The sequence below is a fragment of the Sciurus vulgaris genome, assembly GCF_902686455.1.
Source record: "Sciurus vulgaris genome assembly, chromosome: 2".
In the NCBI taxonomy this organism is placed as follows: Eukaryota; Metazoa; Chordata; class Mammalia; order Rodentia; family Sciuridae; genus Sciurus; species Sciurus vulgaris.
The window spans coordinates 44,637,926-44,654,732 of record NC_136462.1 but is presented as its reverse complement, the minus strand read 5'-3'; the positions used below and the strand labels follow the sequence as shown (position 1 = coordinate 44,654,732).

At 35.9% G+C, this 16,807-nt stretch overlaps 1 protein-coding gene across 1 annotated transcript in view; it reads left to right on the top strand.

Annotated features, from left to right (window-relative positions):
• The window catches only part of ARID4A (AT-rich interaction domain 4A), a 67,183-nt gene extending 50,935 nt beyond the window's left edge, over positions 1 to 16,248 (top strand). The window contains exons 18-24 of the mRNA XM_079125793.1: positions 2,315 to 2,399; positions 3,657 to 3,798; positions 5,713 to 6,849; positions 7,057 to 7,161; positions 10,063 to 10,269; positions 10,995 to 11,141; positions 15,544 to 16,248. Coding sequence (XP_078981919.1) covers positions 2,315 to 2,399; positions 3,657 to 3,798; positions 5,713 to 6,849; positions 7,057 to 7,161; positions 10,063 to 10,269; positions 10,995 to 11,141; positions 15,544 to 15,647 — 1,927 coding nt within the window. The 3' untranslated portion in view covers positions 15,648 to 16,248. The remainder of the gene's footprint in view (positions 1 to 2,314; positions 2,400 to 3,656; positions 3,799 to 5,712; positions 6,850 to 7,056; positions 7,162 to 10,062; positions 10,270 to 10,994; positions 11,142 to 15,543) is intronic.
• The last annotated feature ends 559 nt before the right edge of the window (positions 16,249 to 16,807 follow it).

Sequence of the window (16,807 nt, the reverse complement as noted above, 5' to 3'; positions counted from 1 at the left end):
TTCAGATATGATTAGGGAGTGGTCTGATTTTTGCTTAGGTCTGTCATGGGCACAGAGCAGACTTATTTGATGTTGTGTGAAGTTGTTCATGTTCAACAAGAGCCAGATCAGCTTGTCACAACACCAGGGTCTAGCTAGAGCTGTACCAGGCCAATTCCTGAATGTCAGGGCTGCTTTTCTCTTACCCTTTGGAAAGTCTTGTGTATTTGAAATATCCAGGTCACCTGAATTCACTTGGAGCCATCTTGCTCTAAGGTTTTTCTACATGCTAGGTATATGTTCTTTTGTGACTTGATTCTCTCATCACTAAATTGGGGAAAATAAAATACTGAAATAAATTAAATACTGAAATAAAAATTTCAGAGAGATACCGTAAAATGACAATACCTATAATTAACATGTATAGTGTTTAGAAGAACTTGGTACTTAGTAAGTGCTCAATGATAATTGTCTTTTTATAATTTGGCATCATCTTAAAAGGTAGGAGCTTAATGAATATAAGATTTTAAAATTTCTTTTCTCTGACTCTGTTCAGTTTACAACCATATACTCTTTTTTTTTTTTTTTTTTTTTTTTTTTGGTATTGGGAATTGAACACAGGGGTGTTCTACTGCTAAGCTACATACACAACTCCCTCTCCCCTCTTTTGTTTGAGACAGGGCCTCACTAAATTGCTGAGCTGGCTTTGAATTTGTGATCCTCCTGCCTCGGCCTTCCAGGGGATTATAGGCATGTGCCACCATGCCCATCCCATGTACTCTTATTTGCCATCTGTGTGTTTTTCAGTTCTTCTGTCTAGAATCTCTGTTTTCTATCATCCTTTTTTCTCATCTTTTTACTTTATGAATAATCAATACTCATATGATCAGTTTCCTCATAATTTGGTGTTAGTTTCCTACTGGGTTACTCACATGATTTTTTTGTTGTTGGCCTCCATACTCCTGAAAGCTGGTGTAATTCTGCCCTGCTTGTTGAGATGAAGTTCCTATAGTTCCTTCAGAATTTAGTCGAATTTCTAAAATGAAAACATGTGCAAGTGTGGGGTTCAGGTCTCTACTTGAGAAATGCTGGAACCCCCTTGGTTGGCAATATTGACACTGGAAGTACCTGCACAACAGTACCCTTCTTTCATGGGGCCATTGTGGCCTGTGCCAAGTTACTCCAGATCAGGCCTGGATCTTGGTGATTTGATGTCTCCTGGAAAATTTCAGAATTGGACAGTTGCTCCTTTGTTAGTCCTGGGTCAGATACATAACTCTTATTGCACTTCCCAGGTTCCATTTGATTTCATTATATGCTCTCTTTCATATGGGACTGAATTGTATGAGAGCAAGGCCTTGTTTTTTCTGTCCCTACCTTTTTCCTTATACAGAGCCTGGCATACCACTAGGTCCTCAGTGAATGTCCCAAATGAATATATCTAAATAAGGTAACAAAATTCAGGATTGAATATTTCTAAGATAATAAAATACAAATACTTAAAAGTCTGGTACAATGCTTATAGACAGTCCTTTTCCAAACACTTTAGATATTGGGTTAATCTACCAGGATTAACTATATTTCAAACTATAGTGTAGGTATCATGGTGCCATCCCAGCTGAATCTTGCACATGTTGGAACCATGTTCTTATCTTATACTTCTCCATGGTAACTGAATTACAAAGCACAGGTATGATTTCCAGATATATGAGTTTACTTACACAGTACAGTTTAAAGTGAGAACAACCTATAATTTTTATACTCAAGTTAAACAAAATATAAATTGTTGAAGGAAATTAAAAATATAAATATCTCTAAAAACTGCAAAGTCTTAAAGATGATATGACTCAAAATAAAATTTTATTAGAAATAGTAGAGGCTAAAGAGTTCTGGGGAGGAACAGAAATTTCAAAGGACTTGATAATATAATCTGGAACTGATCATGTTGCAAATTTTAATTTACCTGAGTTTTCTTTGTATTCTTTGTTCAATAGAGTGCATTCCAGTACAGATTCTGCTTATAAGCTCAGATTTATGGAAATTCTAAAAACAAAGCAGTTCCAGTAGTTTTTGTATGTACTTAGCATTTGCTCACCCCCCAACCTCCCCTGACCTGTTAACTCTAAAAACTTCTCTTGGCTTTCCCTGTTGATAGTTGGTACAACAAAGCACCTCGTATGGTGGTTGGTACACATTACCCACAAACCCACCTCTGAGACTTTCGCATTTCTGTCAACATGGAAATAAACTCTTTAATCTACTCACCATTGTTTTTGTTTGATGAATATATTTTAAATAGGATATCACTATGAAATTTTTAAATTTTCATTTTAAGGTATGATGAATGGGTGAAGGCTGACAGAATAATCTGGCCTTTGGACAAAGGTGGACCAAAGAAAAAACAAAAGAAGAAAGCTAAGGTATGTTTCTACATTCATAGACTTTATGATAGGTCCAGGAATTATTCAAATTCTATCATTTCTTTAAGACATTATTTTTTTAGAGCAATTTAGCTTTCATAGCAGAATTGAGAAGATGCAGAGATTTCCTATATGCCCTCTGCCACATACATGCATGAGCCCCTCCCCACCCCGCATTGTTAACTCCCTCAACCTCTACCAGAATATCGCATTTGTTACAATTGATGAACCCACATGGACACATCATTGTCAGTCCACAGTTTACAGAACGGTAATGAACACACAGAAGGTATAACACACATAGTTTGAGTTTGGGCAAATGTATAATGCCATGTACCCACCATTAAAGTGTCATACAGAGTACTCTGTGCTTGGCCAGTTCTTCCTCCTACCCTCTCCCAAACCTTGGCAACCACTGATCTTTCTACTGTCTGCATAAATTTGCCTTTTCCAGAATGTCATATAGTTGAAATCATTACAACAGATAACCTTTTACAGTTGGCTTCTTTCATTTAGTAATGTGCATTTAAGGTGTTGTGCTTTTTTTTTTTTAATAAATTTTGTTTTATCACTGTAATAATTAAGATTGTTGCAGATTTTCTCTATTATAACTCAGGTGCTAAAAAAGTAAAAATTTAAAACCTGTTACCACATCATCTCATGGAAAAATGAAAACCGGCAATGCCTAGGGCACAGATTTTAAACTCAAATGTCTGTAGAGGGAACTTTTATAGGAAAAGGGTAAAGTCGGACTAAAAGTGACACACAGGGGACTTGGTTCTCACTAGAGAGGGTGGAATTAACCATTCTGTTGTGGCAACGCTGACCCAAGGTTGCCACATTTTATTATTTGGGGGAACCACTATATTTTAAAAATGCTAAATCTGATGTTTAAATTCTTGAAACTATTAGTAAAATTTAGTAAAATAGTAAAATAGATCTGCCAAGTGTATTGTCTGTTTTTGATGTCTTTATTTCCTCAGTGGATAATAAGGAACCAGGGGGAGTACTGAATAGTTGTATAGCTTGCGAGTGCACTAGCTTCCACACAAAATAATTGCAATGTTACAAATTGTGGAATATCATATTCTTATAAATAGGTTAGAGAACTGTTTTTGATTTTTCTATAAGCACAAATTAGGGGTTGACAAATAAGCTAGTTTTTTTTTTTTTTTTCTTAGTTTTCCTTGGAGAATTAAAATGTTCATTTTTCTTAAGGCATTGACCATTCTCATGCATTTCCTTGTTATTACCCAGAATAAAGAAGATAGTGAAAAGGACGAAAAGAGGGATGAAGAGAGGCAGAAGTCAAAACGGGGACGACCTCCTTTAAAATCAACCCTTTCATCAAACTTGCCATATGGTTTATCTAAGACAGCAAACAGTGAAGGAAAATCAGGTACCAGATATGCTCACAGTGCTATGCCAGATGGCTCACCTCTGTCAAATGGAATGGAAGATGCTCACTCTTGAGGATCACTGATTTTTTAAAAAATCAATAATACATAAACAGTCATGTGTCATTTAATAATGGGAATACATTCTGAGAAAAGCATTGTCATTGTGCAACATCATAGAGTGTACTTACACAAACCAAGATGGTTATGGCATCACTAGGCAATAGAATCTTATAGGACTGTTATCCTACATCCTGCCATCATTGATTGAAACATCACTCTGTTGTACATGACTTGTTAAAATTACTGTCCTGTGAGAGATTCATAGTAAAAACCACCTATGTTTTAATCTCATATGATTTAAATTACAAAATTTAATTCCAAACTAATGCTTATTGTGCTTTGTTTTTATTTAAAATCTAGTGATATTTTAATAGAGGATGAATTAACAATCCATGAGACCTGGTGTGTGCTACGCTTTGCTGCAAAGCATACACTAGTGTCTCCTGTTAAGTTTAGTGCTATTCAACAAAGCTGAGACTGCTATTCAGAGAGCACAAACTAATGTAATACAAGTATATTTTTTGATGCATGTAAGTGATCATATTTTATTCTGCTTTTACTCTTTCCCCTCACTTTCCTAATTTTGTGCATTTTTACATGTAATTTAAGAAATTTTAAAGGATTGTGTTAATAATTTTCCCTCCCTTCAAGAGATTGTCCTGAACTACTTTGCCTTTAGTCCATATAGTGCTTGAGTGTCATTAAAAAGGGCATCTTTCCTCTTTACTGCCATCTGCTGGAGTGCTGTCATAAAATACAAATGCAGGATGTCCACAAAGTGAAAGGTACCCCTTAGATGGCCTGCCTTTGTGTAGTGTACAACCTACAAAATTTTACATAGTAGCCTTATTAAACTTCTTTATAAAAACTGGTTTTTTTCAACATTAGAAAAATGAATTCTAAGCCAGGCATGGTGGCGCATGCCTATAATTCCAGCTACTTAGGAGGCTGAGGCAGGAGGATCACAAGTTCCAGGACAGCCTTAGCAACTTGGTGAGACCCTGTCTCAAAATAAAAAATAAAAAGGGGAAGCTCTACTGGGTTCAGTCTCTAATAACACACACACACACACACACACACACACACACACACACAAACACAAATTCAAAAACAACCATCTGTATTATCTTTATGATAAAACCACGAAATAAAACTTTGTATACTTTTTCACTTAAACAAATATAGTTTGCCTTTTTGAACTTCATTCAGATATGAGTACTATATGGGCAGGATTTTTGTATTTTATAGTTCTCATACTACCTTAGAACCCTCCCTATTCTATTATTTTAAAGATTTTTCTGATGTAAAGAAAAAAAGTAATTTTTCTTGCAAGCAGGTGACTTTTGTGCTTTTTTTGTCTGTCAGTAAGAATTTAAAGTTTTGAGTATTCACATCGCTCATTTTAAATAGTCATCTTTCCAGAATTATTTTAAGTGGAATGTCATATTCCCTTCTTAGGGCACAAATAGTGATCATACCTATATTAATCAGTATATACTAGATCTTAGATCAAACTACTTAACATACTAACTTCTTAGTATTTGTCCTTTGGCCCTTCTACAGGCTAATGTAATCTATATATGATACTAGGGAAGATGACCTAATAGCTCTTCGTATAGCATTGAGAGAGTAATAAGCTATGTACTATATCTTCACAGAGTTTATTTTGAAATCCCTTTCCCCTAATTTTTGGCACAAATGTCATGGCTTATTTCATGTAGAAAATTTGTGTAGGGAACATTTGGAGGTATGTGATTAAGAGTTTTATTTCTGTTTCGTAGGATTTTTATTGTAAGATTACATTGGTAATTAAGATAAAAACCTGTATAGTATAATAATTTTTTTTCTTGCAGACTCTTGTTCATCTGATAGTGAAACAGAAGATCCTTTAGAAAAGAATTCAATAAATGAAGAACTCTCTCCTGATATTAAGGAAGAACTAGAAAAAAATGATAATTTAAATGATGATAAACTAGATGAAGAAAATCCAAAGATTGCTGCACACATATTAAAGGAAAATGATAGGACTCAAATGCAGCCTTTAGAAACCCTGAAGTTAGAAGTTGGAGAGAATGAACAAATAGTGCAGATTTTTGGAAACAAAGTGGAACAAGTAGAAGAGGTTAAGAAAGAGGCAGAAAAATCTCCTAAAGGAAAGGGAAGGCGAAGCAAAACAAAAGATCTTTCTTTAGAAATTATAAAGATTTCATCATTTAGCCCGGATGAAGCAGGAAGCGAACCTCACGTAGAAGCTCATAGTCTTGAATTTTCCTCATTAGACAGTAAAAACTTTTCCTGTGCTACTGAAGATGAAATTGACCAATATGGGAAAGAAAAAAAGTTGAAACGGAAAATTTTAGGACAATCATCACCAGAGAAAAAAATAAGAATTGAGAATGGAGCAGAAATGACAAATAGTGTGTCTCAAGAAAGGACCAGTGATTGTATTGGATCTGAGGGGATAAAAAATTTAAATTTTGAACAGCACTTTGAAACAGAAAATGAAGGAATGCCATCATTAATAGCAGAGTCAAACCAATGTGCTCAAGAGTCGAGTGGCGAAAAACTTGATAGTCCAGCTGCAGAAACTGTACATACACCACTGAAAGAAGAGGAGGAGGCAATGCCTCTGATTGGACCTGAAACCCTGGTCTGCCATGAAGTAGATCTGGATGATCTGGATGAGAAGGATAAGACCAGCGTGGAGGATGTGGCAGTGGAGAGCCCCGAGTCCAGCTCCCTCGTTTCTGTCCCGCCAGCCCTCCCTCCTGCAGCACAGCATAACTTCTCAGTAGCTTCACCACTTACTCTCAGTCAGGACGAGTCTCGAAGTGTAAAGAGTGAGAGCGACATAACGATCGAGGTCGACAGCATTGCTGAAGAGTCTCAAGAAGGTCTCTGCGAGAGGGAATCAGCAAATGGGTTTGAAGCCAGCACCACCCCTGGTACCTGCAGCATAATTGTACAGGAACGAGAGAGCAGGGAGAAGGGTAAGGCTTGCAGGGAAACACTTGCATAACTTTATGTCAAAACCAAAAGTTAAGAGTTTCAGATACTGCTGCTTTTTAACTACCATCTTTTTTTCTTTTTGCTTTAAAAAATGTATATATAGAAGTACATGTAGAGGACATGGATGAATAAATGTGCCCACCCTTATTTTTGGTGTTGTTTTCAAATTTTCTTTCCCCTTATTTCAGGTCAGAAAAGGCCAAGTGATGGAAATAGTGGATTAATGGCAAAAAAACAGAAGCGTACCCCAAAGCGAACAAGTGCTGTAGCCAAAAATGACAAGAATGGAGCAGGTCAGTGCTGGCCTCTGTCTGTATGGTGGTGGTCATTTCTGCAGTTCACTGGTTTTGAGCCTGGCTTGTGTTCATTTAAAAATAAATCTGGTTTATTATATTTTTCCATTAACAGTCTGAAGGTACATATCAATTTTACTTAGAACTGGGATAGATGTAATTATTTTTTATGCTTATTTCATGTGTTTTATGGAAAGTAGTTTAATATTAGAGGAACATATTTGGGACTCAAAAGAAAAATACAGTTACTTTGGTGTTAAAGAGTAGATAAAGCTTACATTTTTGCAAGGAATATTTTCCTTTAAGGTAGAAAAGCTAATTTGTAGATAGTGTGATAATTTTAAAACACAAGAAATAAGGGCAATTCTTATTGATAAAAAAATTAGTAAATCTGTATGAATGAATTCGATTACATGAAAAACAAATTTTGTATAAATTAGAGAATGTTGTAGAGATAAATGTAATTGATTTTGACAGATTAAAATTTAACCTCTAAAACATGTCTTTATACAAGTCTGAAAAGGAAGTTCTAGGTTATAAAAGACACACAGTTCAAGGAAAGGAACATGATTTATATAGGATAAAAGGCATTTTAGTAGTTGGAAGTTGCTGCCAATTATACAGTGCAGTCTAAGGAAAGGAGAAAGAGTGATAGGAGATGAGCATATAAAAGTATTAGGAATTACAAAGGGAATGTGATAATGTTACAATGGATAAGCCAGGCAGTCCCCACCTTAGTCACATGATCAAAGTGAACCCCATCCTGATTGAAACAGTGTCCCAATGGACATTAGCAGCCATATCTGTGATATTCCTATCAAAATGCATAATGTAAACCTGATCGGGAGAAACCAACCATTAACAAATTCAAGCTGAAGGATATCCTGTATAACAATTTGGCCTATAATCTTCAAAATTGTAATCTTCAAAATTGAAAAGATCAAAAGGTCCTTCAAAAAATCAAGGAAAGAGGAAATGTTCTAGCTTGAAAGAGACTTCAGAGATGTGGCAACTAAATGCAGTACATGATTCTCACCTGGATCTGACTTCTGTAAAGGGTTTAATTGGGGCAACTGGAGATCTGAGGATTAGATGATAGTAATGTATCTGTGCTAACTTTCTGACATTGATGCTATATTATGGTTCTGTAGGAGTGTGGTAGTTTTAAAAAATATCCACATAGTCATTGACACTTTTCAAGGAGTGAAGCCTAACTTCTATCAGCATGGGTGTGGGATGAACTCAATGACCCATTTCTAAAAAAGTGGCAGTGATAGAGCATGATTCTGGAGAATAGGTCATAAAAGGCACTGTGAATTCCTCCTTACTCTCCATTGGATGACTTGCTCTGGGGGAAGTTGGCTGTTGGGAGGACATCACACAGTTTGTCCAGAGGCCCATATGCCGAAGAACTGGGGGCATTGTATCAATAGCAAGTGACTTGAGAGAGTGAGTGAGCCACCTTGGAAGCAGATCCACCAGGCTCAGTCAAGTCTTCAAAGACTACAGCCCTGACTCACAGTTCACACACAGTCTCACAAAATTCCTAAGCCAGACCATGCAGTCTGCTCCCAGATTTTGATCGTTAAAACCTGTGTGAGATAAGGAACATTTGTTGTTTTAAACTGCTAAGGGCCAGGAGCAAGAGAGTGGAAACTGACCAGAGATAAATTTAAATTAGTAAACACTAGGAGATTTGAGGACTAATTTGTAATACAGCAGTACAGAACTGACACAGAGAATGTTGTCTGTGAGAAATGTCACATACTGAAGTACTCTAGTTTAGCACATCAGCTTGCTCTCAAATGGGTTAGAAAATAATTTGGGTAATGGTTTTACTTTTTTGTAAATTTGAAAATTACATCAAATTAAAAGTTCAAAAGATTGATAAAGGAAGGACATGACTAGTTTTACTTTTTGGAAAGGATCTGGTTTAAAAGGCAGTGAAAGAAGGAATAAATTAAAGAGATTTGGTAAATAAAATCACCAGGATTGTTTATGATTGGTCAAGTATGAGGAATTAACTAAGATATGGAATATGGGAGTAGTAGCAGGTTATAGGAAGAGAAATTTGGAGAATGTTAAGTTAAAGTTATCCAATATTAGGAAAATATTGGGTCTGGGGCTTAGAAGGCAGTCTAGTTTTAATTTTCAGAGACTTGAGAGAGGATGAGATTGCTATAGAAGAATTAAAAGAATGAGCAGAAAAAGGAACAAAAATAGAACTATGTGGCAGAACCCTTTATGTGGGCCAGGAGGAAGAGTGGAAACTGACCAGAGATAAATTTAAGTTAGTGAACACTAGGAGGTTTGAATGAGAAATAAGTTTCAAATGCTGTAGAATATTCAAGTAGGATTAAAATATGTTAATTGAATTGAACCAATAGTTTATGTCCCTAACCAGAGCACAGAGATGTAGAAGTCAGGATAATAGAGTTTCTCTTTCAAGAAGTTTGACCCTAAAAAGAGGAAAAGAGGTGCCAGTTGATGGGGGAGAGGTCTTCTCCCCTTCCCTCCTTATCTTTCTCCAGTGATGAAAAGATCTAAGTATGCTGTGCACTCTGGCAACCAAAAGCAAGAACACAGTAGACGTTGGTTGTTGGAGAGGAGCTGGAGTAGACAGTCTTAAGAGCATAGCTGAGGAGATGAGTTTGTCCAGAAACTCTTTTCGAGATCAAAATATAAAATTAAAAAAAAAAAAAAAAAAACAATAAAAGAAAGATACAGGTAGGAAAGGGACTTGGAAACTTAATGCGTAACTCTTAATTTTGCCTTTTCAGTAGAAATCAAAAGTATCTCCTAATATGAGATCACCAGTATGATACCAGGAAGTGTAATTGCTGGGTCTGTTGCATTTTTATCATTTATAGTCTCCAAGTAAACTTTCTGTTACTGTTACAGGACAAAGCAGTGATAGTGAAGATCTTCCAGCTGTAGACAATTCAAGTAAATGTACCCCAGTGAAGCATCTTAGTGTGTCTAAGCCACAGAAGCTTACACGATCACCTGCAAGAACCTCCCCCCATATCAAAGATGGAGAGAAAGAGAAACACAGAGAAAAACATCCAAATTCCTCTCCTAGGACATATAAGTGGAGCTTTCAACTCAGTAAGAAACTTATAGATAACATGAATGTATATTGTAAAGTGGAGTATATTTAAAATGCCAATTTAATAAAATAAGGAATAATGTTTAACAAATTATTTGTGTATTCCAAATCATTAATCACCACTTGTTATCTTAAATACAAATCTATATCTTTTCCTAAGATTAACTTGATAAATATTGACAAAATTGCCAGTTAAGAAGATACATATGAGCTGAATGGAGTGGTGCATGCCTGTTATCCTGGCAGCTTGGAAGGCTGAGGCAGGAGGATCACAAATTTGAGGCCAGCCTCAGCACCTTAGTAAGACCCTGACCCTGTCTTTAAGTAAAAAAATAAAGGGCTGAGGATGTGGCTCAGTGGTAGAGTGCTTGCCTAGTATGTGTGAGGTACTGGATTCGATTCTCAAATCTGCATATAAATAAAATAAAGATCCATTGACAACTAAAGAAATGTTTAAGAAGAAAAATAATTCTAGATCAGGGTTACTTTGATGCTTTCTTACATTTTTTATATTTATGTAATACATATGTTGAATATAGAAAATTTGGAAATACAAGGATGTTTAATCATGAACATAATTCATGTCTTTTTTTAAAAGACCTTTTTGAAGAGCTTATTATGGTATATTTTAATAAACTAAAACTGTGCATTTATGAGTTAGATTTTTGATAGAACTGCCATCTTTTTAGTCATACATTTTAAAATCCATTTTTTTCCCTTATAGATGAATTAGATAATATGAATAGTACAGAGAGAATCTCTTTTCTTCAAGAAAAATTACAGGAAATCAGAAAATATTACATGTCTTTGAAGTCTGAAGTTGCAACCATAGACAGGAGAAGAAAAAGATTAAAAAAGAAAGACAGAGAAGGTAATTTTATCAATTTTTTCCCCGTTTTTATATATATATATAAAAATGTAAATATATATATAAATATAAGTATATATTTTATATATATATATCCTATCATTTTAGAAGATTTGTTTGTCACTCTCTGAATATGGTATACTTTTATTAATTGTTGCTTTTGGATTTCTAGTGTTTTCTTTTGTTGTTACTGAAGTGAATGGGTTAATAGCTGAATTAATCAGTAGGAGACCTTTGAAAGGGAGTATGAACTAAGTTATAAAATATGTGATTTACTAAATGTGGTGGGTTCTCCAGAAGAGCTAAGTTCCTCTGAAATTCACTCTGGTCAACAGATATTTTGGGGTGCCTATTCACAGGCACTATATTTGTTATTTTGAGGTTCATTAAAATAAATAAGGCATAAGGCTGATCCTCAAGGGGTTTGTCTTGCTGGAACAGTAAGTCATTTTCTAAGCAACTGTAGTGTAATTCAGTGCAGCTCACCATCATTAATGACTACTTCATCATATGCTAGGCGCTCTGCCAGGTGGCAGAATCGAAAAGATGAATTAAATTGACTACAGACTTTGATCTTGAAGATTTTAACATGTAGAAGGACAGCCAGGGATTATATTAACCAGTGTAGAAGTTAGTGGAAGGACAGGATACTTTGGAGTAATCATTGAAGGGATAACTAACGTATCTGAGTTAGATCTTAAAAACATGTAGTGTTGGACTGGGGATATGACTCAGTGGTAGAGTGAGTACCTGTCACACACAAGGCCCTGGGTTTGAGCCCCAGCACCACACACACTACACCACACAAAATAAAATGTAGGGTTGACTTCAAGTTAAACGTCTGGAGAGAATGCGAGGAAAGGGAATTTAAACAATATGTTTATGAAAGAACAGTTTGGTATAACTACTTCTAGAGCAGTATTGCACCCACAAAAACTAAATATATGCAGAATTCATTATTTTTCTAGGTGTATCCTTCAGGCCTAGAGAAATCCTTATTCCTGTGGCCAAGACAAACTATAGAAAGATGTTCTTTACTGTTTTGAAATGGAGGAAAATGGAAAATAACCTAAATGTTCATAAATAGGGATGGATGAATAAATAATGATAATTTATTCATTAAAAAAATTAAAACCCTATGTCCAGAAAGACTAGAGCATGAGACAGGCCACCAAAGGAGAAAAGAAATGTCAACAGCATGTCTTTTGATAGCTTAGCAGCTGATGGACTACTGTAACTTTCCTGGCAGATGAGACTTGTCCTTGCAATGAGACAAAACAAGCAGCCAGCCAGTTCATACCACCTAATTCCAGAAAAGCTCTGAAGGCAGGGATGTGGAATGATGCTGAAAAATGGAGATTGGGTGAAAATGGAAAGAGAAATTAGATCCTCTCATCCCCCTCTGTAAAGCAAGGTTAACTCTTTCCCCATGTCCAGAATAAAACAGGAGATTTACTTAACAGAGGATGGGTTTGTAGACTCGGACACCAGCCATAGCTGAAAGTGAGAGTAAGTGTTGAATCGAAAGTCATGGATCGAGTGAAAAGTTTGAACACCAAACAGTAAGACTCCCATCTGTCTTCCAACCTAAGATCTAATCCTTTTGGCTCACTGAAAATGTAGCCAAGTTTGTGCCCATTCCTGGGAGGAGGTTCTGAAGAAATTGACCACCACAGGAAGAATGACCTAACAAATACCAACATGCTCCTGAACCAAAAAACAATATCTGTGCTAATCAGTGCATGTGCATTACCCATGTTGAAAAGCCTTGATATTCATAGACAGCTTCCTGTTAGCTTTTTGATGCCCCTCTCTTAAATGTGGGAGCCATGTGACCAGATAATTGAGGAAAGCCTGTATATAAAGATAGATGCTAAAGTAAATAAAGAGAACAAAAAAGAACTTAGAAAAAAAACACAAAAAGATATACTATTAAAAAAATTCAGAGGCCAGGTGCAAGTGGTGCGTGCCTGTAATCCCAGCAGTTTGGGGGGCTGGGGCAGGAGGATCACAGGTTCAAAGCCAACCTCAACAACTTAGCAAGGCACTAGGCAACTTTACGAGACCCTGTCTCAAAATAAAATATAAAAAAGGGCTAGGGATGTGTCTCTGTGGTTAAGCACCCTGGGTTTAATCCCTGGTACAAAAAAAGGAAAAAAAAAAAAGAAAAAAAATTCGAAACTGAAGGATATGAATCTAGAAGATTGAAGGAACTCACTGTACCCTCTATAATGAATCAGGGGGGGTTAGGGAGAGATTTGTAGCAACGCACATATTGAAATTTAGAATTCTATGGACAAAGAATAGATTCTAAAAGTTTACCTTATAAAGGTATATATGAAAGAAATGAATCTCAGATCAGCATCAAGTTATTTAAGTCAAGATTTAGAAGCCAAGCTAAGAAACAATATGCAGTTCAGCTAAAAGGCAATCTCACAGAGAAAAACAGAAAAGGAAAATCCCAGGGTGGTGGTGAATGGAAGCTGTAGGATGACCGCTGCATAGCAGACCTGGAAAGCAACTACTCCAGAAATAGGATGGAACAGAAGTGGGGAGAGGGGCGCCAGGAGCACGTCTCAAAACTAGATAAGTACAAGGTGAATGACCTGATGGCTTGACTTTGTTGAGACAAATTTTATGCCCTCGCTAAAGATTTAAGGTGAATTGCTGATAAAATGACTTGTGTCGTGTGGTCTTAAATCATTCAAGTTCAGCAGTTTTTTTGATGCTGGGGATTAACCAAGGGGTGCTCTACTGCTGAGCTGTATCCATAGACCTTTTTTAAATTTTTTTTTTTTTATTTTGAGACAGGGTCTTGCTAAATTGGGGAGGATGATCTTGAATTTTCAATTCTCCTGCCTCTGCCTCCTGAGTTACTGGGATTACAAGCATGTGCCAACACAGCTGACTCCAGCAGTTTTTAATTTCTGGGAATAGCATGGAGCAAAATGGAAAGAGATCAGACTTTGTTCTTTTCTTTTAAAAAAAACTTTAGCAAGAAGTTTTTATAGTACTTTTAAACACAAAAAGAAGAAAAGAGCAAATTAATTAATTTCTTCTGAGAACTCCCCACTCCTTTGGGTTCAGTTTCCTAATAGTGATGTAAGTTTCAGATTCCTTCCCTTTTTTCCTCTTTTTTTAGTAAGTTGTTAAATTGAGAATAAGTGATTTCTAGCATATGTATAAGAATTTGTTAGAAGGAATCACGTGTCTATTGGTAATTACACACATGTACACATTTTTTTTTTTTTTTTGTTCTGGTGATTGAACACAGGATGCTTTAACACTGAGTCACATCCCCAGCCTTTTAAATTTTTTAATTTGGGATAGGTCCAAAATAAGTTGCTTAGGGCCTTGCTAAATTGCTGAGGCTGGCCTTGAATTTGCAATCTTCCTGTCTTGACTTTCTAAGTCCCTGGGATGACAAGTATGTGCCACACACCCAGCACACAGATATTCTTGAATAAAAATTAAAACTTTAAATAGGAACCACTAGGCAAAGATTGACAGGAGAAGCTCTGGACATGGTGGCACATACCAATAATCCCAGAGACTGGGGAGGCTAAGGCAGAAGTATCACAAGTTCAAGGCCAGACTCAACAATTTAGGGAGGGCTAGGGATATAGTTCAGTTTGTACAGTGCTTGCCTTGCAAGCACAATGCCCTGGGTTCAAATCCCCAGCACCACAAAAAAAAAAAATTTAGGGAGACTCTATCTAAAAATAAAAAAAAGTAAAAAGGTCTGGGAATATAGCCTAGAGGTAAAGTGTCCCTGGGTTCAATCCCCAGTACCAAAAAAAAAAAAAAAATGACCAGAGAAGGAAAGCTTTGCACAAAGGGAAAGCACAAAGGGAAAATAAAACAAAAAGACTGAAAAATGACCAATCACTCTCTCTCTGGAGTTAGGTTAAAGCTATTTGAGGATTTTCCCCTAATCATACACTCACATTGCCATAACCTCCATGATTATGATACCTAACAATTACTGCAAATTCTCTGGCTGTTTCTGATTTGGGTCAAGCCAAGTTCTTTACTGGGGGTCTATGAAGTAGGGGTTTAAGAGTTTAATCTCTCTTAAATCTTTACATTTTGCAGTTCTTTTTTTTTTTTTTTTCCCTTTCCTTTTTTCACTGCTAGGTATTGAACCCAGGGCCTTGTGTATACTAAGCACATGCTGTACCACTGAGCAACACTCCCAACCCTGTGGTGTCTGCTTTGAACTGTTGAGTTACATAACTGACCAAGGACTGATTCCCCTCAATTGAGTCAAACTGAATATTTGTAACATTGAAGAGGCCAATGAATAAAGCAAATAATGTTAAGAATCTTATTTCTACTCTGCCATCCACTTGGTATCTCTGTACAATCATTTTTGACTCTAACATCAATTGTTTTGATTCTACAGTGTCTCATGCAGGAGCCTCTATGTCATCTGCTTCATCAGACACTGGAATGAGTCCCTCATCATCATCTCCCCCACAAAATGTACTTGCTGTAGAATGCAGGTGATAAAACATTTTCTCTGCCTTCCCAGCAGTTTGCTGCCATGGACATAAATTCCAAAACCCTGAAATACAACCACAGAGAGCACTCAACTCGTTTGACATTGCTAAGTATATCCTGTGTACTTTTCCAGGCTGGATTGTATCTATTCCCTTCTCTCTTCTTTTTTTCTTGTTGCAAAAAAATAAGCTGATTAATAATTGAAGGTTAGGCAGCCTGCCATATTTGTTATAATTTTTCCTCTTTATTTTTTTCATTTTTGTGATATAGAAATAAAAGGGCACTTAGCAAATTTGAATTTGTAAAATAAAGCTTTTCAGGTGTTTTAGAAATCATAGACAAGCAAGTGCACATGGTAAACATCAAAATATTATCCAGCTGAATAGATAACTGCTGCACTTTCACTAAGATGTATTTGAACACTTGGTGAGTAGGGGGTTTATGTTGTGTTTTTTTATTGTTGTTGATTTTTTTTCTTTTTTTTTTTAATTTTCGTGGAAGCACTTGCTATTTAGAACTGCCAAAGTATATGTTCAGCAGTGTGCCCAGGTTTAAAGGTGTAAATGGGACAAAATAAATTGTGAAAGGAAGTGTAGTTGACTGAAAACTACAGTTGTAATAAGTCTTCCACTTTTTATAGGACTTTTGAGCACACAATTATGCAAATATTTTAATGTTTATTAATGTTTACAGTGGAATTGTGAATAAGTTTTCAGTGGACTATCTTATCCCTTGACAAAAATATTTTGTCTTTTTTCTATGTAATTTCAGAGTTTTTATTTTGTTACAAAAATACAAAAATGAAATATATAACAACAATGAAGTTATTTAACAAGATTTCTAAAGCTGAAAATTTTGTGTAAAATAAGGTATTATCTTGCAACTTGTTAAATATATTTATTCAGACATTGGATGTTGTATTTTTATGTATTTTTTAAAATATTAATAAAATTGAAAAAAAGAAAATTCTAGGTTAATTCACTCTTTGGATGACACTAGCGCTCAGCTGTCCCTTTTACAGGAGGTGCCTCCAGTAGCCTGGCCTGTACTGAAGGGAGTCTGTCTCAGTCCTTCAACAGAATAGAACTATAAATGGGCATCTGGATCATTGGAGTATGTCCTTATTTAGAAACTTTGGCAGTCCTAGTATTTAAACTGTTTTGAGG